This window comes from Hemiscyllium ocellatum, chromosome 32 (genome assembly GCF_020745735.1).
Source record: "Hemiscyllium ocellatum isolate sHemOce1 chromosome 32, sHemOce1.pat.X.cur, whole genome shotgun sequence".
NCBI lineage: Eukaryota > Metazoa > Chordata > Chondrichthyes > Orectolobiformes > Hemiscylliidae > Hemiscyllium > Hemiscyllium ocellatum.
In genome coordinates, this window is record NC_083432.1 from 17,141,188 (window position 1) to 17,167,029 (window position 25,842).

At 41.1% G+C, this 25,842-nt stretch overlaps 1 protein-coding gene across 1 annotated transcript in view; it reads right to left on the reverse strand.

Annotated features, from left to right (window-relative positions):
* Window positions 1–20,160: 20,160 nt before the first annotated feature.
* Window positions 20,161–25,842, reverse strand: part of LOC132830935 (uncharacterized) — a 137,734-nt gene continuing 132,052 nt past the window's right edge. Inside the window, exon 9 of the mRNA XM_060848898.1 lies at window positions 20,161–20,259. Coding sequence (XP_060704881.1) covers window positions 20,232–20,259 — 28 coding nt within the window. The 3' untranslated portion in view covers window positions 20,161–20,231. The remainder of the gene's footprint in view (window positions 20,260–25,842) is intronic.

Sequence of the window (25,842 nt, forward strand, 5' to 3'; positions counted from 1 at the left end):
AAGTACGAGGGCATTTTGAAAATTGGTCGGAGCCCCTGCCATCCAAAGAAATAAACATCTTGCTTTCAAAGATGTCTCAGAAGGCACTATCTAGCAATCGGTTCATTTTCCAATAAAAGCAATAAAAAGTTGACTCGGAGCAGACAGTAGCATCAGAAGGACAGAAGGGAGTAATGGATTCGGAAGACCCAAAGGGAGACAGCACAAGAGACTGTGTGGAGTTTGAGAGATTCAGCTTGCATTTTTGCATATTTTGCATAATTGTGTTTTTGGAGCAGCATCTTTATAGAGTTGGGGTCAAATATTGAGGAGTTAAGAAAAGGGGACTCGGATTTGTTAATAATTTTTGTTTAGTGTTCACTGTCAGAGTTAGGAAAATTTTTTTTAAACAATGGATATCAGGGTTTTTCTTTCATTCACACACACTTTTAGCAGGGTACATGGCGAAATTCTCTGGGTGTTTTAGTTTCAATTAGCAGAGGGATTTGACCTTAGCATCGCAACACAAGAATGAGCTCAAGTTAAAAATCACACAACACCAGGTTATAGTCCAACAGGTTTAATTGGAAGCACACTAGCTTTCGGAGCGACGTTTCTTCATCAGGTGATTGTCACCTGACGAAGGAGCTCCGAAAGCTAGTGTGCTTCCAATTAAACCTGTTGGACTATAACCTGGTGTTGTGTGATTTTTAACTGTACACCCAAGTCCAACACCGGCATCTCCAAATCAAGAATGAACTTAGGGAGAGCCCTTCCTTTACTCCACACTATTGCCTACAGTTAGAGAATATGAAGACACATTGTGTTCAATACTGAGATTGCTGCTAGATAACTTATCTGGTTTTATATTGGTCTTGTTGTCCATTTCATGCAGTTTGCTCAGAGTCTCTGTGTTGAGAACTTGCTGTAAGTGCAGCCTCTCACAGCCCAGACTCAGGGTCCCGGACAACAACACCAGCACCGTCCAAAATCTCCAAATCCTCCCCAGAGCCATGCTGCACCGAGCCAGAAGGGAGCACCGAGGTAGAAGCTGAGAAAGCGGTCAATGTGCAATCGGAGCGGATTGGGATCCGGGAGCGGGCGCCTGTGTTGCCGAGTGCTGTGAGTGTGAGCCTGGGCACTGCTGGCTGCTCTCACTGGCACTGCCAAGCTGGCGGCTTTAATGGGGCACATTACATTCGAAAAGTGAAAACCGCTTCCAGGGATTTTGCAGGAGCTGCGGGGAGATCAAGGGTTGGTGCGGTTTCTTTCTGAGGTAAGGAATCGAAAAGCTGGAGAGTCCGGAAGCAGCGGCTGGAAAATCCCGGCTGGAAAATCGCAAGCAGCGCTCGGTTTGCAGCGGAATGTTGAGTGTGTTCAGATCATCGGGCACTGAGCTGGTGTAGAGGGAGGCTCTGTACTTGGGGCAGGGGGAGTCAGGCTGTGTATTGGGGGCTGGATGTCCTCATCCGGATTATAGAGACCCCCGACTGCGGGAATCCCCCGTGTCCCGGTGTGTTGACATCGCGCTTGTCCCGTTCCCACATCCCGGGTTGGAGATGACAGGGAGCCCGGCTCCCAGGCCCGGCTCACCGGCTGCTGCTCCCTGTCTCCGCTCACATTCACCTGGGTCACAATCCGCTCCCTCACTGGAGGGAGGCTCTCATTTCCCGGGGAGATTCACTGGTGGAACATAACGGGAAAGAAGTTAATTTTAAGACCACTTAATATTCACAGACACCTAGCCCAATGATGTTCTTTTCTCTGAGCCAAGTGTAGGGTCAACGCACACCCCACCCCCCACCCCACTGCAGATATTTCTGTCAGTTTCATTGTGAAAGTGATTGTTGTGTCAATTTCTCTGAAAGTGAAAGTAAGTTGTTGTGGTTCTGTTCGCCGAGCTGGAAGTTTTTGTTGCAAACGTTTCGTCCCCTGGCTAGGCGACATCATCAGTGCTCTGGAGCCTCCTGGAAAGCGCTTCTTTGATGTTTCTTCCGGTATTTATAGTGGTCTGTCCTTGCCGCTTCAGGGTATCAGTTTCAGCTGTGCTGTAGTGGTTGGTACATGGGGTCCAGGTCGATGTGTTTGTTGATGGAGTTTGTGGATGAATGCCATGCCTCTAGGAATTCCCTGGCTGTTCTGTCTGGCTTGCCCTATGATAGTAGTGTTTTCCCAGTCGAATTAAGAAACATCAAAGAAGCGCTTCGCAGGAGGCTCCAAAGCACTGATGATGTCGCCTAGCCAGGGGACTAAACATTTGCAACAAAACCTCCCAGCTCCGCGAACAGAACCACAACAACGAGCACCCGAGCTACAAATCTTCGCACAAACCTTGAGTGAAAGTAAATAATACCATTTCCTTTCCGCCCTCAGAGTAAATAATGGAACGTGTTTGTGAACAGTGCGTTTGTCCCAGGAGAGAGTGAGTGGAGATAATAAAAACGGGAGAATTGTGCCTTCCCATCGCAGTTCTGTTGGGACATGTCCATCAGACGCTGAGGCTTAGAGCAGAAGTCGGCCATCCAGCCCATCAAGCCTGCTCCGCCATTCTATGTGGTCATCGCTGATCTGAAAGGGCTCAACTCCAGTTTCCTTCCTTTCCCCCATTGCATTTGATTTTCTTACTGATTAAAAACCTTTATCTCAGCCCTGAGTGTACTTATCGATGCAACCTCGATAGTCCTTTTTGGTAAAGAATTTCACGGATCCACACTGTTTTGAGAGAAAGAAATCCTCCTCACCTCTCACATAAACCCGCTACGCTTTACTCTAAGATTATGCACTGTGTTGTAGACTCTCTCGCAAGGGGAAACATCTTCAGGTCTACCCTTCAAGTTCGTTGATCCATTTCAATAAGGTCTCTTCTCATTCTCATTACAAACCCAATGTACTCAACCTCTCCTCATTAAAATAAAAAAACCCTTCCATACTGGATCAATTTAGTGAATTTTCTTTTGACTGCTTCTAATACCAATATATCTTGCCTTGGTTAAAGGGACTCAACTGTCCACAACTAGTCACCATCTGTGGTCTGGTCATTGTCCTATATAGTTTTTGCAAAACCACCCCACTTTTGTACTCCATCCCCTTTGAAGTAAAGGACAACATTTTCTTTTCCTTCATTATTATCTGTTGGACTTGGATGCTAGCTTTTTGTGGTTCATGCAGCAGGACCCAATACCCAACTTTCTGTAGTCATTTCCCTTGTAGATAATATTCAGCTCTAAATGCAGAACCTCATTATTTTCCCACATTATATTGCACCTGCCACAATTTTACCCATTCACTTAACCTATCTACATCCCTCTGCATGTTCTTTGTATGTCTCCAATAAAACACATTCCCAAGTCAGCAAAAATGTGTGACCATCCATACACAGCTGTTGAGAAGTTAAGCAGAGTTATGTTTGGAAAGTAACACCAACTATCAGAACAGATGACATGGTGATCACAGTATCTCTGACCTATTAAGCTAGTAGGCCCATTCTACTCCTCTGGGAATATAGATTCAATCCTTATGGATGGCATGGTAGCTCAGTGGTTCGCACTCTACCATACAGCAGCAGGGACCTGGGTTTGATTCCTGCCTTGGGTGACTGTGTGGAGGAGGCACAACCTCCCCGTGTCTGTGTGGGTTTCCTTCAGGTGCTTTGATTTCTTCCCACAATCCAAGGTCAGGTGAATTGGCCATGAGAAATTGCCCATAGTGTTAGGTGCATTAGTTAGGGGTAAATTGTGATCGCCATGTCATCTGTTCTGATAGTTGGTGTTACTTTCCAAACATAACTCTTCTTAACTTCTCAACAGCTGTGTATGGATGGTCACACATCTTTGCTGACTTGGGAATGTGTTTTATTGGAGACAAAGAACATGCAGAGGGATGTAGATAGGTTAAGTGAATGGGTAAAATTGTGGCAGGTGCAAGGCTCTGATAGTTGATTTCTCTTTTATAAACAGATTTACACATGGAGGGAGTTCATGTAAGAGCAATTTATTGGTTATGTTTTAAAGGTCCATTCTGTAGCCGTGAGTGAAGCTTTGCATGTGAATTGATTCTGAAACTGCCAGACAGCTAAATTGTAATTTATTGCCATCTAGTGGTAATTTGTTCTAAATCTAGGCTGGTCAAATATTGCAAAACATATTAATAAAAGTTTTGTACTGGCACTGTATTATATTGTACTGTTCACTTGGGGTGGAATGTATTGTAGGATTTCACTGAGATCCATTTTTTAAAAATACTTAAGTGGCCAGAATTCAGAAATGAGCTTCATGAAATTACAAGTCCAAAACACAGAACGACAAATAGTTTTTTCTCTGTTGATATCGCCAATCCAATTTGACCTCCAGGTTAATAGGGGAATGGGTCTGGGTGGGTTATTCTTCAGAGGGTCAGTGTGGAATTGTTGGGCCGAAGAACCTGTTTCCATACTGTAGCGAATCTAATATTGCGAAGGCACGAGGTAGAGATTTAATTGATTAAGTATAAATTAATGCAATTTAATTATAAATAACTATATCTATAAGCAGCTCAGATTCACTAATTCTTTTTTGTTAATGGATAATAGGTTTAGTAGGAGTCAGCCACTGGTGGCTGCTCATCCATTCAATATGATCATTGCTGATCTGATTGTGACCTCATTTCCACGTTTCAACCAATTACTGATAACCTTTTACCACCTTCCTAACAAATCTATGTAGACTTCGATCTATCCACTAGACTCATATCTGCTCTCTGAAATGTCCGTGCAAGTCACTCAGTTCAATGGCAAGAAATGCTGGCCTTGCCAAAGATACCCACATCCTCTGAAAGAATCAGTAAAAATGCTGTGAGATTCCTGATTTCTGACTTTTGTTAAATATTGGACATTTCAATCAAATTTTTCTAAAGTTTTTTTGGGGGAAAGGGGGGAGGGTGTAGGGATGCTGGAGGTGGAGTGTGGTATGGGGAACGTGGAGAGTGGAGGTGGAGAGGCTTCAAGCCTTCTGTAAACAAGGGAGAGAGACTTATACTGGGCCATTTTGACACAATTTCACATTGGTTAGAATAAAGTTATCTGGGGCTCCTCTGAATGGGATCCAGGACAGTGGGAAAAACAGCTAAATAATTTAGCTGTATAGAATAGTAGATTAAGGTTTACCTCTTGTAACATGCTGGAGCAGGCCCAGGATCCAGTTATCAATTGGACACCCAGAATAGCGTTTAAAACAAAAACAGGAATTGCTGGAAAAACTCAGCATGTCTGTGGAGAGAAATCAGAGTGAACGTTTCGGGTCCAGTGACCTTTCTTCAGAAACAAATTAGATTTATTCAGTTCTGGCTGTCGTGCAGCAATGATGAAGCGTGAACAACAGTCACATTCCAGGCCACGTTTCTCAGTTCCCTCCTCACCATCCAACCTCTCCTCAATAGAACTATTTCCTTCACTGTTATTACTTCCAGGACAGGAGTCGTTGCTATTAGAAGCTATTAATGTCTAATGAATTCTCAAAGATATACAGCCTTGCTCTTAGTTAATCTATTTAGTTTCTTAACATTGTGTTCCTATTATCAATGCAGACCTTTCAAAAGCTCCTGGTCATGTCTGTAATCTCAATCTCCATCATTATCTCTTCTCTGTATATCGTGGTTAAAAATCACACAACACTAGGTTGTAGTCCAACAGGTTTAATTGGAAGCACACTAGCTTTCGGAGCGACGCTCCTTCATCAGGAGATAATCCTTCCTGATGAAGGAGCGTCGCTCTGAAAGCTACTGTGCTTCCAATTAAACCGTTTGGACTATCATCTAGTGTTGTGTGATTTTTAACGTTGTACACCCCAGACCAACACCAGCATCTCCAAATCATGTATGGTTATGTTTGAAGCCTCAAATTCAGACCCATCACACACAATGGAAGCGGGTTCCCTGTAGCCCAAATGGCATCACTTGGTGCAGGGACAGGGCAGCTGGTACAAAGGTTGGTTTGTCTGTGGCTGCATCTTGTAACAGTATCTGCCTTTACTAAAGTTGAAGGTGGACTCAAGATTGCCGTTTCCCAGGGATTCTTGTGAGTTTGTTCACCTTAGTCAGACAACAACTATCAAGCCTGACCATCGTTTCATTTTTTAAAGTCGTTAGAATATCTCCACAACTAAAGTCATTGGTTTTGATTGTTGACTGTGAGATTGTTTGATTAGCCCGAGCTCTAGATTTCCTGGCAAGCCTCCTGTCGCTTCACCGTGCGGTTTGCACTGAGACCATTATCACGGTCAAACTCTAAGGTTTTCGCATCTCGTGAGGCATCCGCATCCTTGTTACTTTCAAACAATGTACTTGCCTTGAGTCAATGCTGTGTCACTGATTAGTCAGCGAGGGGAACTATTCCACTTTGGAGGCCCAGGTTTGTAAACGAGGCTTGAATATAACTGTCTGTTGATCAGTTGTTGCTTTAACAAATTACCACACCGCTCCCTCTCTTTTACATTAACAAAGAGCATTTAATCTTCTCCTTCTGTCTTCTCCAAGACATTTTAACTTTGCTGTCCTGAAGTTCGATTTGTTCCACATCTCGGAATAATCCTACCATTGAACCATTAATTTGTTTCCAACAATGGGAATGAGAAGCAAAATTCCTTTACTCTGACGAACCGCTTCCACAAGCACTTGCAGCAGCTCCATCACTTTACCTGGGAATTCTCTTGGTGAAGACAGGAGTGGCTCTCTCCAGCCTTTGGCTCATTTCCAGGATGTATTACAATGAAGGCCTGTTCGATTCCTCTCATTTGTCCCCACCAATATCCAGAGGCCCTCAGACAAACTTAAAGGATGCAAATCTGATGGAGGCCTGTGGAATTGAATGGATTGCAATGTTAAATTTGACAACATGGATCCATAATTCTTACCATCTCTGTCCCCACACATTCCTCAGCATACTTTTCAAATATTTGTTGTAACTGTCCATTGGATCTGGGATGTTGCACCCAAGTTCACACAGCAGTAATCTTGAACAATACGCTCAAGCCTTAGTCTGAAGAGATAAGGAGCTCTCAGATTTTTCATTTTGAATTAGCGCTCTGGAATAGATACTTTCTAATCAACCTCTTCAGAGATGGGATGACATACCTCCAGTGCAGGTTGGACTTGAACCCAAGCCTCAATGTCCAGGAGTAGGACACTACAGTGCACCACAAGAGTCTGGAGAAAGCCATTTCTACCTTCACCCAGAGAAGTGCTTGTGGAGGTGATTCATCAGAGGGGAAAGGAGATTTGCTTCTTGTATCTTGGAAAAGTTCTCATTAGTTGACCTCCTGCCCAGAGTTTGACTTAGCCCAAGTCCCAACACATAGATATGAATCTGATCTAATGCTAGTTAAGAAAAACAATTGCTGATTCTATTCTAACTCTCTCTCATGTTGATGAAATATCTCAGATATTCTTCTGTACAACATAATTTTACTTTCATTTACCATCTGTTGGGCATCGTTAAACAATACATTTCGATTTTTGTGTAATGGGCAGTTGGGTCATAAGCTGTTTCTGTTTGAAAGCTGCCTTTACTACTGAAAATACCTCTTTTCTCAAGAAGGTTCCTTCAGTAGCCATTTCTCACTCTGTCATGCAGAGATTTATCTTAACAGATGGGCCCTGAAATTAAGATATTTTCTAATCAATCTGTTCAGAGATGTCATTACATACTTCTGGAACAGGTGGGACTTGAACCCTGGCTTTGTAGCTTACAGATAGGGACACTACCACTACACCACAAGTGTCTCAAGAGGTACTGAAATTAAGTTCCAACTGAAACCAAAGATAACTGTTACTTAGTAATTTGAGCCCGATCCCACCTACACTCTCCTTTAAATTTTTGTTTCTTTCCAACTGCTCAGAATATTTGCAAGGGGAAACTGTGAATCAACTCTTCATTGATATTCAGATCCAAAACAGTGCTGTTTTGAACTTTCCTTATTTATAGGACTTCAGATTTTGGAGAAACCCTCGCAACATCATTCGTTGAGGGAGGCCTGGAACCAATTGTTTAATTTTACCCATTACACACTTTGTGACTGCATTATTGGGGCAGTACTATATTTTATTCAATACACTTTGAACGTCCATGTCCAGAAAAGACACACTACTCTTTTTGTTTCTTCATCAAGGGACTCAATCCTTGCTTATTGATTTTGTCATGGTTTTTCAAACAACACATTTGTCTCAGATTATTATCTATTAGCATTTCTTCGATATGAATATTAGGCAGACAATACAAAACACAGGTATCTTGTGCTTCACAACACCTACACATTCCTGAAATCTGAATTCAATGTTAAACCAATTGGTTTAGTGAGGATTGGAGTTGGTTATTTAAAATGTGCTGTCTTTTATTCATCCAGTATTTCAAAATAATCAACTAGTTCTAGTCAGGTTCAAAAAAATTAATTTTAGTGATTTGATTGTGCAAGAACTCTGCATCAAAGTTCCAACAGTATTTTATTTTCTAACACAGGCTGATATACACTTGCAGTAAAGTTGGAAGGTTCTGAACATGGCAAATAGATTTCCATAACTTTATTATTCAAGACTGGTATCCCATACTTTAGGATTCCAGACAATTTTAGTCTGACCACTGCATTCTCTCACTTAGCCTAATCATTTCAAGAAACTTCAAAGAATCATGAAAACAGTTCTGTGATATGTTGCCATCATGTTTCATCTTTAATGCACTATGCCATTTATTTTTGTTTAGTAATCAGAGGGTCATGCAGAATTATTTAACTAGTATTGAACATGGAACGTAGAAATTACAGCGCAGTACAGGCCCTTCAGCACTCCATGTTGTGCCGTCCTGTAAAACCAATCCGAAGCCTATCTAGCCTATGTTATACCATTTTTGTCCATATGCCTATCCAACGTCCATTTAAATGCCCTTAAAGTTGGTGAGTCCACTACTGTTGCACTTGCACTTAACTATTGACTTGTTAAATTTGTAACACTCATGCCTCTGAGTTAGAAGCTTACATATTAAAAATCCACTGCACTTTATAAACATCTACTCAAGATTGAACCATGCAGCAGGAGGGAATTTCATGCCTCTGTTTGCATATATCACACTTTCTTGTCTACCTCAATAGAACATAGAACATAGAACAATACAGCGCAGAACAGGCCCTTCGATCCTCGAAGTTGCCCCGACCTGTGAACTATTCTCAGCTCGTCCCCCTACATTATCCCATCATCCATGTGCTTATCTAAGGATTGTTTAAATCTCCCTAATGTGGCTGAGTTGACTATATTAGCAGGTAGGGTATTCATACCCATACCACTCTCTGCGTAAAGAACCTCCCTCTGATGTCTGTCTTAGAGCTATCACCCCTCAATTTGTAGTTATACCCCCTCGTACAAGCTGACGTCATCATCCTAGGAGAAAGACTTTCACTGTCAATCGACCTATTAAATATGCTGTCCTTCACCAGTAGACTCTCCCCTGACATCCACACCTGTATGGCTGCCCTTTCATTTCTACTTGTCTGAAAGTCTCTAGAATTAGCTTTGGTACATAACACAATGATTTCTGAGCCTGCACAGAGTAAGTTTCTGCTTATATATGGATGACAGGTAGTTTCACCTCTAACCCACTATTTCTTTAATAACCTCACCGATCAGCACACTGACCACCTCCCCCCACCTAAAAACCCCAACCAATGCTCCCACACTCTGTGCTACTGGGAAGAGCTTGGCTACCATTAGCATGCATTAACTACCATTAGCATGCAGTTGAGTTGCAAACTTCTCCAGTTCAACATCACAAAAAATGGTTTGTTTCCCATTACAAATATTATTTCCTTCCCATTGCATTTTTAACCCTTCCTCACTATCGTAATCAGATGATAATCTCAGGGTTTTTCTTTCAAATCTTGAACTGAATTTTAAACTATGCATTCTATAATTACCAAAATTAACTATTCTCACTTTTGCAATATTATGGGCCTCTAATCCCCTCTCACGCAACTGCGGCTGAAACCATCATTCTTTTAAAATTAACAATTCTGTTGAGCTTCTTGTTGGTCCTCCTTTCTCCACCTTTTGTGAACTTCAGATTTTCCTAAACTCTGCTCATTATTGGCAGTCTCCTGATGAATGATGAACCAAATCTTGGATCTATAAGTCTTTCAACAGTGGGAGAGTGCTGTTTGTTTGGGAAAATGGATTTTGAAGTCTCAAATTGTATTCCTTCTCTTTCCTCAGCCACCACATTCCACATTGTCGTCACATTGCTGAGCATTGAAATGGTTTGTGCCTTGATGGTTCAGGAAGTGCCATGCTGAGCACTTGGCAGCTTTCTCTTCTTAGTCAGTTACATAAATGCCTCTGTGCTGTCAGGCAACCTGGAGAATATCTGATTATACTTCTTCCTTTGGCCACTCTTTGGTCATTGGCCGACTGAGAGCTAGGAGAAGAGAACCTGCCGGAGAAGATGGATTTTACATATCTGGAAATAATAGCCCATCCATCAGAGATGGTTCTTCAGGAGGATGTCTTTGACACTGGCAGACATTACTTCATGGAAGAGACTTACAGTGTTCTGTCAGTGCTCCCATTTGATCCCAAAGATTTGACCTGTGCTCTGCTGATGAATCCTCTCATAGGTCTTAATGTGACATTGATAGACAGTTCAGGTTACACTGCAGTGGAATAGCCTACTCAATACAACAACTTCATCAAGCAGAACATGTGTTGCCTCACTGAGGTGCCTCATCAAAGACACATTACAACTTGAAGAAGGCAGCTCCTAGTTGATTCAGTGAAGGACTTGTATAAAATGCCATCACTTTAACAAGGTTATTTTGTCCTTGGGGTTTTTCAAAAACAGAAGTCATAAAGGCAGAGGTGCTGAAATGTCTCAGAAAGAGCCTCGTTTAGCAATGGCATGGGAGTAGCCAGTTCTCCCAGTTCAAGTGTTTTTCTAGTTTAATTTTAGTTGTAGCAGAGTAGCTGCTGCAGTTCCATACTTCAGCAGATGATTCTTGACTGTCTTTTCTCTCTGAAATCTCTCTTGCCTGTAAGAACTTGAGTTTGAATTTACATTTTGACAAGGTTGTGTTTATGGAATGTTGTGGGAATTGAAACAGCTCCGTAGTTAAGTTGTGGTATCAAGTCGGTTGAGTTTTCAAATAGTGAAGTTGTTATAAATTCTGTTTTCTTCTGTTCATGTTTCAACTGTAGAACCATAGAATCCCTACAGTGTGGAATCAGCTCAATTGGCCCAACAAGTCCACACCGACTCTCTAAAGAGTAACCTACTCAGACCCATTCCCCAACCCTATTACTTTACATTTACCCCTAACTAATGCACCTAACCTACACATCCCTGAACACCATGGGCAATTTTGCACAGTCAATTCACCTAACCTGCAAATCTTTGGATTGTGGGAGGAAACCAGAGTACCAGAGAAAACCCACGCAGACACAGGGAGAATGTGCAAGCTCCATACAGACAGTCACCCAAGGATGGAATCAAACCTGGGTCCCTGGCACTGTGAGGCAACAGTGCTAACCACTGAGTCACCATGTTGCTGAGGCTGTAGTGTTTGAATAAATTCAGTTTGCTTAAAACTGAGTGGTTTCACCAGCTGCATCACCCTGAAATATCCACTTCACATCTGCCTTTAAAACAAGAAAAAGTTAGAGTCTAGGCTACCTTCATGAAATATTTTGAGGGTCTAGCCCAGTCCATAACAAAGAGCATAGAGAAATAGGAAGAGAATTAGACCATTCAGTTCTTCGAACCTAATCTGCCATTCAATACAATCATGTCTGCTCATCCTATTTAGCACTTTGCTCCTGCTTTTTCTCCACATTCTTTGATTCCTTTCACCCCAAGAACTATATCAATCTCATTCTTGAAACAATCAATGTTCTGGCCTCAGGCACTTCTGTAGCAGAGAATTCCATAGGCTTACTGCAGACTGGGTGAAACAATTTCTCCTCAACCTAGTCCAAAATGACCAATGGTTCTGAACTCCCTTGTCATCAGAAATATCCTTCCTGTGTTTACCCTGTCCAGTCCTGTTTTCTTCAGCTTGCCATCATTTAATATCCTACTGGCATTGCAGTGTGGAAGAGTTATGGGACGAAGATGGCCATGACGGCAGCTATCTGGATCGGAGTTGATGAACTTTGTACACTTTGAATTAACAAGGCAGATAAATAAAGTAGAATGCTGGCTCCTTGTGGGCCTTCAAGTATTGTCAGTGTGAAAATGGGTTGCATTTCGTGAATCAACCATTTACTTGCAGCTTACCGTATGCTGCTGAACAAACAATTTTCCCCAGCAAGAAGTGAGTGAGATATCGCAGTAAAGGGTTGCGGGGTTTAAAGACACAGGTATTGGCCTCCAGTGGACTGCAATGCCTTGCCAGCTTGCCCTGCTGCAAGACTTGACAATTGGTGACTTGAGGCTTTGGAGAGATAGCTGAAGAATGGAGTTAAATGTTAAAATTGTTGATGGCCCTTTAAGGGTTATGTGCAAGATATTTGTGTGACTTGACTCTTGCGGGTGTCTTGGAATGTACCGTGGTTGTTGGCATCTACAAGTGCTAGGTTCATAACAGATTCACTACACAGGTCACAACACCCTAAAGGGCATTGGCAAAGGGATTTCACATGAGTATAACACTTAAATAATATGCACCCTGGAAATCTGAAATAAAACAAAAATGCTGAAAGTACTTTAAAAGTATGTCAGCATCTGTGGAGAATGGGAAAAGAATAAAAAGAAATTCCAGTGTGTCATCTTGTCACCTCAGTACAGATGAATTATTTTAGTGTTTTACCCTCTCTGATTGTCACAGCATCCCGGTGATGAGTTACTTTCCTGGTATGTGGGTGGAAATTTTGTGGTTTGTCTCCGGGGGGGCCTTGTTTTACTGTCTGGACATAGGAGTGTTTCAGTTGTCATTCTTCTCTGAAAGTATATTAAGAAATTGCTAAATTAAGCAGTCAAATTATTTGAATATAAACATAAAGGGCCAAGCAAAGCTCCTTTCGAAATTAGTTGGTGTTCAGCCATTCCCAGCTGAACAGCTTTATTTTAAAGACTGTACAAGGGATTTACTGTAATACAATGGCCCATACCCATTTACACTGGTCTTATGCCAATATCTGAGTCAATGAATGCAGAAACGAACAGCCTAGCAAGCAGATAAGCAACTCCCCCTGCTGGTGGATGCAAAAATCTTAACCCAGAGTCAGGGCAGTTTCAGACTTCAGAGAGGAAAGTGGAGTCTGTTGGACTACATGGATTAGGACTGAAAATGTGTTGCTGGAAAAGCGCAGCAGGTCAGGCAGCATCCGAAGAGCAGGAGAATCGACGTTTTGGGCATAAGCCCTTCTCCTGAAGAAGGGCTTATGCCCGAAACATTAATCCTCCTGCTCTTTGGATGCTGCCTGACCTTTTGCGCTTTTCCAGCAACACATTTTCAGCTCTGATCTCCAGCATCTGCAGTCCTCACGCTCTCCTCCTACATGGATTAGGAGTCCAGTGCAGTAATTGAATTCAACAGGCTCTCTTCCCCTCCTGCTTCCACTACCAACCACATTTTATCAAACATTTCTCTTCTCCATTAAAATAACTACATTAACTGTAATTTATTAAATTAACCATGAAATATATATTTATAGGGAAGGTGGGTTTTGAACCCTAAATTTCTAAAGTTAACCTATTCAGGTACTATAAGGATTTCTCAATAGCTCACACATAAATCATTAGCTGTGTTACCAAGCATCTCCACAGCTTTTTAAAGAAAAGAAACATTATTGGAACCTATATCTGGCATCACCAGCATTTGGGTATCCCTTGAATGGAGGATCTTCTAGAATTATTCATACCCATGTGGTGGAAATGGTTAAAAAGTTCTATTAAGTAATTTGTTCGAGGAATTTAATGCAGTGATGACTATGAAACAGTGATGTCTGTGCTGATTTGTGAGTGAATTACAGGAGAGTTTTGAGTTGATGACATTCTCCTGTAGTTGTTGCTGTTGCCACTCAAAATGTTGCAGGTTACAGCTTTAGGAGATGCTGTTGAAACAACATCGGTGAGTCTCTAATGTGCTTTCTTGTAGATCATAGCGTCATAGCGTATGGAAACAGCCCCTTCAATCCAACCAGACATTCCAATCCATTTGCCAGCATTTGATTAATATCCCTCTAAATCCTTCATATTTATAGGTGCCTCTTAAATGTTGCAATTGCACCTGCCTCCACCACTTCTTTTGGCAGCACATTCGATACACGCACCACCATGTGCAAGAAAAAGTTACCCGTCAGGTCCTTTTAAAATCTTTTCTCCCTCATCTTAAAACTATGTCCTCTTGTTTTGGACTCCCTCACCTGAGGAAAAAGACCTTGGCTATTTACCCTATCCATGCCCATCATGTTTGTATAAACCTCTATAATGTCATCCCTCAGTCTCTGACATTTCAGGAAAAAAAACACCAGCCTATTCAGCCTCTTCCTATAGTTCAAACCATCTAGTCCTGGCAACATCCTTGTTAATCTTTTCTGCACCCTCTTAAGTTTAACAACATCCTTCCTGTGGAAGGGCGATCAGAATTGTACACAGTATTCCAAAGGCGGCCTCACTAATATCACGTACAGCTGCACCATGACATCCCAATTCCTATACTCAATGCACTGACAAATACAGGTAATATATCCAGAACATCCTTCCTCAGATAAGGGAACCAAAAGTGTACACAACACTCCAAATATGGTCTCACAAATACCCTGTGCCAGTCCTCAAATCCTCTTGTTATAAAGCCAAAATACCATTTTGCCAAATGCCTTCTTCACCACCTTGTGCTTCCATTTTCAAGGAATTATGCACATGCACCCCTGACTCTCCTTGTCCAACACTCTCCAAGGCCCTACCATTAGCTGTATATATCCTGTCCTGGTTTGCTTGTAACACCTCATATTTATCCAAATTAAACTGCAGCTGCTAGATGGGGGAAACATTTTCACACAGAGGGTGGTGTGAATATGGAATGAGCTGCCAGAGGAAATGGTGGACAAGCATTAGTGGACACGTTTGTCCCTGAAGAAGGGTTACATCTGAAACGTCCATTACTCCACCTCCTGATGCTGCCTGGCTTGCTGTGTTCTCCCAGCCACCTGTTTGTCTACCTTGGATTCCAGCTTCTGTAGTTCTTTGTCTCTAGAGGAAGTGGTGGAGACTGGTACAAGTACAACATTTAAAAGGCATCTGGATGGGTATATGAATAGGAAGGGTTTAGAGGGATAGGGGCCAAGTGATGGCAAATGGGACTAGATTCATTTAGGCAATCTGGTCGGCATGGATGAGTTGGACTGAAGAGTCTTTTTCCATGATGTACAAATCTATGACTCGATGGTACACATTTCAGTTATATTGCGTTGGTGCTGGAAAGGTTGAAAATCTGAGCCATTGGAAGAGGTGCTGATCAAATGGACTGTTTAGCTAAGGATAGTGTTGGGCTCCTTGAGTACTGTTGCAACAAAACATCAAAAATGGGAGCAGGAGCAGATCATTCAGTGCTTTGAGCTATTCAATGTGATCATGGTTTTTCATCTAGCTCAATGCCATTTCCAGTGCCCTCTGTACCCTTTAATCTCATCAGCCCTACGAACTATAACTAACTCCTTCCTGAAAACATTTAACGTTCTCCATGACTTTGACCACTTTCTACAGCAGAGAATTCCACAGGCTCACCACACTGTGTGAAGAAATTTCTCAACTCAGTCATAAATGATCTGTAACCTTAAACTGTGAAACCTGATTCTGGATGTCCCTGGTCATCAGGAACATCCTTCCTGCATTTACCCTATCCAGTCCTGTTAGAATTTTATTTGTTTCTGTGAGATTCTTTTCATTCTTTTAAACTCCAATGAACATAGTCCTAACCAATCCAGTCTCTCTTCATACATCAGCCCTGATATCCCAGGAATCAGTCTGGTAAACCTTCATTACACTCCCAACATATTCAGGACATCCTTCCTCAGATAACAATCTAAAACTACATACAACACTCCATGTGTGCTCTCATTAAGACTCTACTCTTGTACTCAAATTCTCTCATTATGAAGGACAAAATACCATTTGCCACCTTCACAATCTGCTACCTTCAGTGACTGGTGTACGAGGACACCCAGGCCTCTTTACACATTGCTCTCTCTCAATTTAGAGATATTCAGCTAATCTGCTTTCCTGTTTTGTTCCGAAAGTGAATAATCTCACATTTATCTGCATCACACTTCATCTTCCATGCACTTTCCCATTCACTCAGTTTGTTCAAATCACAAAGAAGCATCTCTGCATTCTCCTCAAAGTTCACTCTCCCACACAAACTTTATGTTGCTTGCAAATTTGAAAATATTACATTTAGTTCCCTCATTTAAATCAAAAATAGAAACTGTGAATAGTTGGGGTCGCAGCACTGATCCTTGTGGTGCCCCACAAGTCACTGCCTGCCACTCAAAAATGATTTGTTTATTCCTACTCTTTCTTGTCTGCCAACCAGTTCACTATTCATGTCAGTACACTATCCACAATTCTATGTCCTTTAATTTTGCCTGCTAATCTCTAACGTGCAACCTTGGTGAAAACCTTCTGAAAATTCATTAAACTATATCCACTGGCTACCCTTTTATCAACTCTACTACTTGCATCCTCAAAAAATTCCAGGGGCTTTGGCAAGCATAATTTACCTTTCATAGATTCATGTTCACCGCATCAGATCTTGTCGGTGTTTTCCATATGCTCTGCTTTTTTTGTCAATAACGTACTTTAGCACTTCCCCATTACTGACCTCAGGCAAACCAGTCTATAATTCCTTTTTTTTTTGTCTTTCCCTTGTTTTTTAAATACAAGGGTTACATTAGCTATTTTTGAACTGATAGCTGTTCCAGAGTCTAGAATCTTGAAAGATGACAAACCATGCATCCACTATTTCTAGGGTCACTTCCTTAAATTGTCTGGACTGTAGATTATAGGGCACTGTGGATTTATTGGCATTTAATCCAATCCATTTTCCCAATATCATTTCACGGCCAGTCCTGAATTCATTCAGTTTTTCCCTCTCACTAGATCCTACATTTCCTGACATTTTTGGAGTGTTATTTTGCCCTTTCTGAAGACTGAACGAAGATATGTATTTAATTGGTCTGCCCTCTCTTTGTTTCTCGTTCTAACTTTCCATGTTTCTGACTGATGGGACCTATGTTTGTCTTTAGAAATCTGTTTCTTTTCACATAACTATTATCAGTTTGTATGATCCCATAGGCTTACTTTCACACTCTATTTTCCCTGTTTAAATCCATCCCTCTTTCCTCCTTTATTAAAATCTAAACTGCTACCAATCTTCAGGTTTGTTTTTCTTTGCCATTTCATTTATCCCTTCCTTGAATGTAATAGTATCCTTAATTTTCCTTGTGAGCAAAGGTTGGGTCACCTTTCCGGTGCTAGACACTGAAAAATTATTGCAATTCCTCCATGTGCTCTTTTAATGCTTGCCATTGCCTGTCCACCATCAAGCCATTAAGTGACAGGCCACAATTTATCATATCCAGCATGCACTTCGTACTACTGTAGCTTCCTTAAGACTCAGAATCAACTCAGTCACTTTCCACCTTAATGAAGAATTCCATCATATTACTGTCACTCCTCCTTAAGGGACCTTGCACAACTAGATTGCCAAATTATTTGTTTCTGATTATATAATACCCAGTCCTGGATAGCCTATTCGCTAGTTGATTCCTCTATGTATTGATTTAGAAAACTGTCCAACACAAATCCAGGAATTCTCTTTTAAAATATTGTAACTGATTTGATTTGTGAAAATCTATATGCAGATTAAAGTCACCCATTCTGACAGCGAGACCTTTATTGCTTGCCTCTCTAACCTCCTGTTTAATGCCTTCCCCCAACATTTCCAGTAAGTTTGGGGTTTATTTACAATCCCCATTATCACTTTCTGTCCCTTAGTGTTTCTGAACTTTACCAATGCAGATTCCATTTCATTGATGCTAATATTCTTCCTCACTATTATGTTAGTGTCCTCTAAAACCACCAATGCTACCTCTCATCCTTTTGATTTTTGTCTGCCCTTTCTAAAAGCTGAATACCCTGGATGTCCAGTTCCCATCCCCCATCTCTGTAACACCAACATAAGTTTATATCTATTTACCCAACTAATTCATCCATTTAATTTATTGTAACTGCAACGTGCATTAAAACACAAGGACTTTCATAGATAGAATGACTTAAGTTTTAACATTCTTTGTCCTGTTCACATTACTTTGCTCTGTGACCCTATTTGATTCTTGCCCTTGAATTCACTGCCTATCAAGTTTCTTATTTCCCATTCTCCTTTGTTTTTATACGTGTTTCTCTCTCTTCTCTCTCACTCTGTATAAGTTCCCATCCCTCTGCCATTTTAATTTAAACTTTGTACTAACATGTACTAGCTTTCAAAGTTTAACATTCTTGCAAACAGTATTAATACAATACAAGCCATGAAAATCTGCAGGGTCTAATACTGCATGCCAGATCAAAATTACCTGAGAGTATAGAGAAATGGGATAGTTTCATGAGGAAGGCTTTTCTTTGTTAGGATTTTCCTCACTTCCATCAAATATCTTGTTCAGATTTAGATTAGATTAGATTAGATTACTTACAGTGTGGAAACAGGCCCTTCGGCCCAACAAGTCCACACCAACGCGCCGAAGCGCAACCCACCCATACCCCTACATTTACCCCTTACCTAACACTACGAGCAAGTTAGCAAGGCCAATTCACCTGACCCGCACATCTTTGTGACTGTGGGAAGAAACCGGAGCACCCGGAGGAAACCCACGCAGACACGGGGAGATCATGCAAACCTCACACAGTCAGTCGCCTGAGTCGGGAACTGAACCCGGGTCTCAGGCACTGTGAGGTAGCAGTGCTAACCACTGTGTCACCGTGCCGCCAATGTTGTTCTATCAGCATTCAAGATTTGTAAATGTGAACACATTCAGGGGCCAAGTCTTGGCTTTGACCTCAACCCCTTGGTAATAATGGCATGGGAGGGAGTAGAATCAGTCCACTTGAAAATGGAGTGGAAATTAGCCTTTAAGAATAATTTAATGTGTTGCTAGTGTCAATTGCTGGAGTCATGGCTATTCAGCACAATGTTTCCTGCACCCTTTTCCTGATGAATGGCCAGAGTAGCATAGGAACCTGTTAGTGAGAGTCTAATCAGGTAATCTTCCTAGTCAATGATTTCCACTTCACATTGTGGTAATTTGGTATTAACACAGTTCCGTAGATTTCCAGGGCCATTTAGAAACAAACTAAGAAAATCGCCAACTTCTACACTGTCATTTGTACCACCCTGTGCACATATTTATTGTACTCTTCAATTGAAATAATACACATAACTGCTTATAGTGTCATATTGTAAGAAGAAATTATTTTACCTTTAGGCATGCCTAATTGATGACATTGAGTAATAGTCTTCATTAATGATATTTGTGTACAATAGACCAGAATATATGACTGGTGGGATAGACAGGTTAATGCCTTCACAAAATGAATGAGAATGTTCAATTTATGAAACAAATTTAGCTCAAAGATATATCAAAACATACAATGACCACAGAATGAGCTATACATAGCAAAGCGTGACATTTGTTAGGTGTGACCTCTGCAGTAGCTTCAACTTTTTGATGTGGTACACTGCAACACAATCTTTCAGGTCAGCAGTTTACCACTCCACTGCAACATTTACCGGCAGTCAGTATTTACACATATTTTTACACAAATTATTAAATAATGGTGAAAGTAGTATTTGAGAGCTTTTCAAGAAATATACTGCCTTGGTTATAATAGACAAAGTTTAGCTGTGGCTGTATAAAGTGAACGCTGCTGGGGCATGGCTTGTTCTTTCTACTGTCTATTGGCAAACAGTAGTATTTTTATATTTCATACTTTATGCTTTTTATTTTCTGAAGTTGAAACTGTAAGAAATATTATTCACCAGTGATACACAATAGTCATTTATGCAGGTGGTTACATCACAATGACAGTTTCAATTTTTGCATATAAAGTACAAATTATATTTGTATTACAAAACTATTAATTGATAAGAGTAAGCACATTATTTTACTAAAAAAGAATTCTTCTCAAACAAAGTATTTGGCTCCTTGCGGGATGCTCCTTGTGAAGCGAATGTGTTGACTTTTCTTAGGGGTCCTTATGGATTCCTGGCATCAGAGCGTCCACTACAAGAAAGAAAACTGCCAGTTAAAGAAATGTCTTCTCTCCCAACAAAAGCACTTTAATATGATGTCCTAGTAAATATGAGTGTAATAGAAAATAGTTACTTTTTTAGTCTCACTTATCTATTAAGTTTCCTTTTTCTCTTGTCCAGTTGGTTCTTAGCTAAGACTTGTTTCTAGGCATTGTAGGTTCAAACTTCACTGTGGACCAGATGATGTAACCCACCAAGCTTGGATCTCACACACCAAGCTTAATGGCTGTGAAGTAAATCTCACACACAAGCTTGTTGGCTATGGCATGAATCAAGGAAGTCTGCACTTTTGAATAAGTCATTAAACCGAGACAAATCTGCTTTCTCAGGGGAGTGTAAAATTCTACAAAACTACTTGGGAATAGCGTTCTTCTTTCTGCACTCTTGCTATTGCTCTTTTGGCCAAGACTACTAAAGCCAGATTGCCTTGTTATTAATCACTTGATTTGTTTGTCTATTTGACAGCAATAACTAATCCAGAGTTAAAAGATTGCTTTTCAAAGTGTTTTGAGAAGTTACAAACCCATTATAATGTTAATTGGTCCAAAGGAGCAGGTTTATGAGCAAAGGGAGCTCAATTCCAAGTTCCAAAATGGAATCTAGGAATTATTGTATTACCATGAGATCCAGTAATGCCAACATATAAAGTCAACGCTTTCCTAGTTCCTTCGGTGGATCAATGGTACGAGAGCAAAAAGACTCCATTTGTTTAATGCTAGAATTGAAACAATTTTAGGATGAATGCTGAATTTGTTTTACTTGCACGTGAACAATGGTTGATTTATTCATGTATTACGTACAGAATTAATCAATAAATATATGCTGCTAAAACAAAACACTTCAAGTTTCAGGATGCTGTGGAAAAATAGAGATTTGGAGCAAACTGATGAAAGAACGTAAATATAGATTATTCTTTTCTTCAGCTTTAAATAGACAGAAATATAGAATGATAAAGCATGAGGAGGTCAATAGGTCCATTGTGTCTTTGCTATTTCTGTGAAAGAATGAACAAATGAATCCTGTTCTCCAGTATCTCTCAAAGTTCTGAACATTTTTTATCTTCCAACTATTTATCAAATTCTTTTTTTGAAAGGTATCAAATCTATTTTGATCACCTATTCAGGAGATGCAGTCCATATTATAATTATTTGCTATGCCACCAAAATCCCCCCTCGTTATTTTGCCAATTACCTTAGAAATGTGTCATCTGGTTACTGTCTCCTATGCCACGCAAAATAACTGTTTTGCAATAACTCTATCGAAACTGCTCATGATTCTGAACAACTCCATTATTTTTGGCTAATGAAGAAGTCCAGTTGCTACAATTTCTCCACATAACAGATGTCCTTCATACAGATATTGTGCTATCATGTTATTCCTGACCCCAGCCCCAGCCCCCAAACACACCCACAGATATAAACATTGTCTCACACAATGTTTACACACAGACTGTCTCTTGTTCTCAAACACACATTTGTCATCTCACACATATGCAAATTTTCTGAACACACACACACACACACACACACACAGACATTGTTTCTCAAGCTTGGTTCCCACAACTGAAAAAATGTACTATAAATGGGGTTCAGTGAATGACCTATAACGGTTTACAAACACACAAACAGAAAATAAGACCTGGCGTAGAGTAGTGATAAACGGCTCCATTTCAGAATGGCAGGCAGTGACCAGTGGGGTACTGCAGGGATCAGTGCTGGGACCGCAGCTTTTTACAATATATGTTAATGATATAGAAGATGGTATTAATAATAAATTAGCAAATTTACTGATGATACTAAGCTGGGTGGCAGGGTGAAATGTGAGGAGGATGTTAGGAGATTACAGGGTGACCTGGACAGATTAGGTGAGTGGTCAGATGCATGGCAGATGCAGTTTAGTGTGGATAAGTGTATGGTTGTCCACTTTGGTGGCAAGAACAGGAAGGCAGATAACTACCTAAATGGAATCAATTTAGGTAAAGGGGCAGTTCAAAGAGATCTGGGTATTCTTGTACACCAGTCAATGAAGGTAACATGCAGGTACAGCAGGTAGCGAAGAAGGATTGAGTATAGAAGCAAAGAGGTTCTTCTGCAGCTGTACAGGGCCCTGGTGAGACCACACTTGGAGTACTGTGTCCAGTTCTGGTCTCCAAATTTGAGGAAAGACATTCTGGCTATTGAGGGAGTGCAGCGTAGGTTCACGAGGTCAATTCCTGGAATGGTGGGACTACCTTACGCTGAAGTGACTGAAGCGACTGGGCTTGTATACCCTTGAGTTTAGAAGACTGAGAAGGGATCTGATTGAGACGTATAAGATTATTAAAGGAATGGACACTCTGGAGGTAGGAAACATGTTTCCGCTGATGGGTGAGTGCCGAACCAGAGGACACAGCTTAAAAATAAGGGGTAGACCATTTAGGACAGAGATGAGGAGAAATTTCTTCACCCAGAGAGTGGTGGCTGTGTGGAATGCTCTGCCCCAGAGGGCAGTGGAGGCCCAGTCTCTGGATTCATTTAAGAAAGAGTTGGATAGAGCTCTCAAGGATTGTGGAATCAAGGGTTATGGAGATAAGGCAGGAACAGGATACTGATTAAGGATAATCAGCCATGATCATATTGAATGGTGGTGCAGGCGCGAAGGGCAGAATGGCCTACTCCTGCACCTATTGTCTATTGCAGGTGATTCAGCTCTTTGAGCCTATTCTGCCATTCATTACGATCATGGCTGATCATCCAACTCATTGACCAGTTCCCTCTTTTCCCCCATATTGTTTGAACCCTTTAGCTCCAAGTGCCATATCCAACCCCTCCTGAAACCATGCAATGTTTTGGTCTCAACTGTTTTCTGCAGTAGCAAGTACCACAGGCTCAGTACTTTCTGGGCGAAGCAATTTCTCCTCATCTCAATCCTAAATGGTTTACCCCATATTCTTAAACTGTTTCTGTGCTCCCCAATCATCTGGATCATCTTGCCTATATTTATCCTGTCTTGTCCTGTTAAAATTTTATAGGCTTCTGAAATCCGCCCTCATTCTTCCGAGCTCCAGCAAATATAATCTTAACTAATTCAAACTTTCCTCATACATCAGTCATGCCATCCCAGGAATCAGTTTGACAAATATTTGATGCATTCCATCTCTAGCAAGAATAACCTTCCTCACATAAAGAGACCCAAACATTACTTCAGACATGGTTTCACTAAAGCCTGTATAATTGCAGGAAAATATCCCTGCTCCTATACTCGAATCATTACTATTTGACTCTTTCACAGCCTGCTGCAACTGCATGCTTACATTTAGAGACTGGTATACGAGGTCTGGTTGCATTTTCATATAAACATAATCTCTACAGTGCTGATATAGGGCATTTGGCCAATCAATCTGCACAGACCCTCCGAAGAGCATCCGACCCAGATGCACTCCCCCACCATCCTATCCCTGCAATCCAGCATTAATCACAACTAATCCCTCTAGTCTACACATATCTAGACACTACAGGGCAATTGAGCATGGCCAACCCATCTAACCTGCACATCTTTGCAAAAATTGCCTTCTCTCAATTTACAGTTAAGCAGATAATAACCCACCTTCCTGTTTTTGCACGAAAGTGGATAATTTCACATTTATTCAAATTATACTTCATCTTCCATGTATTTTCCTGCTCACTTAGCTTGTCCAAATCACACTGAAGCATCTTTGCATCCTCCTCACAGCTCACTCTGCCAGCCAGCTTTGTGTCATCTGCAAATTTGGAGATGTTACATATAGTACCCTCATGGGGCCTAGCATTCTGAAAACCATCAGTTTATTCCGATTCTTTGTTTCCTGGTTGTGGGTATGTTTCTCAAGCTGGGAAGCTGATTTGCAGATGTTTCATTCCTTGTCTAGGTGACACCTTCAATGCTTTGTGAGCATCCTGTGAAGTGTTGCTGCACTGTGTCTTCTGGAATTTATTTGGTTCTGTTCCTGCTGCTTCCCATTGCTGGTTAAGGTTGTTCGTTGTAGTGGCCGGTATATTGGGTCTAGGTCCATGTGCTTGTTGATGGAGTCTATGCATGAGTGCCATGCTTCTAGAAGTTCTCTGGCTGTCCTATGCTTAGCTTGTCCTATGATCGTTGTGATATCCCAGGCGAATTTGTGGTCCTTGTCATCTGTGTGTATGGCTATGAGGACAGCTGGTCATGGCATTTAGTAGCTAGTTGGTATTCATTGATTTGGATTGCTAATTGGATGCCTGTTTACCCTATTAAGTGTTTGTGCAGTCTTTGCATAGCATTCTGTAAATTATGTTAGTTTTGCACGTGATAGGTAAAGGGTCTTTTGTCCTGGTGCGTTGTTGTCTGAGCTGTTGTAATTCAGGACCTGGTCGGCGTTTATGGCTTTCTTGTACACTTTTGTAATTCGTTCTTTACACAAATCTTGAACACCTACAGGCGAGAGATGTTAAGACAAGCAAGGAAATGGGAATCCTGTGCCAACCATCTAAGTGCTACCTATGAACAACTCCGATTCTGACATGGATACTGAAGGAATCCAATACTACCACCCTGTGTCAGATACAGACCACCAATCAACAACCCACAAGCCAGAAAAACAGTCTCAGGATGATCCAGGTTACGATTACCGGCATACACAACAGACTACACAGGAACAGACAAGAAATTGCACGCCAAAAATTATTAATTTCAAAATTAACCAATCAGGATTGAACAGGCCATCACCGTAGGATAGAACAGAACCACGTACATAAAGAGAACAGCACTACAAGACAAAATGACTAAGCTAACCAACAGCAGAAAAAGTTAACATGGCAGATACCTGGGTTAGAAGCCTATCTGACAGCTTACAGGCACAGAAAAAAGCTGTTCTAGCCAAGGAACTCAACTACAACCACAAATGCAAAAACAACAGATTTCCTAGCTGCACTAGAATGTATGCTCAGAAATAACAGACTAACCAAAAAAACAAAGCAAACAGTCAGACAAACTATTGTACCCCTATTAACAAAGAAAAGACAAATGGACCTCAACACAAAAGAGGGAGAATCCCTAAAAACACATAAAAATAACAAGAACACAATCATAGTACCAGCGCACAACAGCAGAATGACAGTTATCATGGACAATACTGAATATACTCGGAAAGCAGAGAAAGTACTTGCAGAAAGCAACACCAACCTACAGAGGGAGTGTGATCCCACACCATAGTAACCAACAGAATAAACAACACACCATGGAACTTTAAAAAAAAACAGGCTAATAACCAGGATTGACCTACAAAGGACGAAACCAGAAAGCATCAACACCCCAAGATTTTACAGTCAACCCAAAGTACATAAACCAGACATGCCACTTAAACCCGTGTGGCACTCCTGGGAATGGCATCTCATAAGCTAGCAAACGAACGGCAACAAAAACTAAAACATCTTTTAGTGGATTCAAGCACTCTATACAATCATCACAGGAATTCCTAGACAACATCAAGAACATAGACAAGGACGAAGCAATGGTCTCACTGCTGTGCCCCTCGCTGAGATATTTGTATCATCGATAGTCA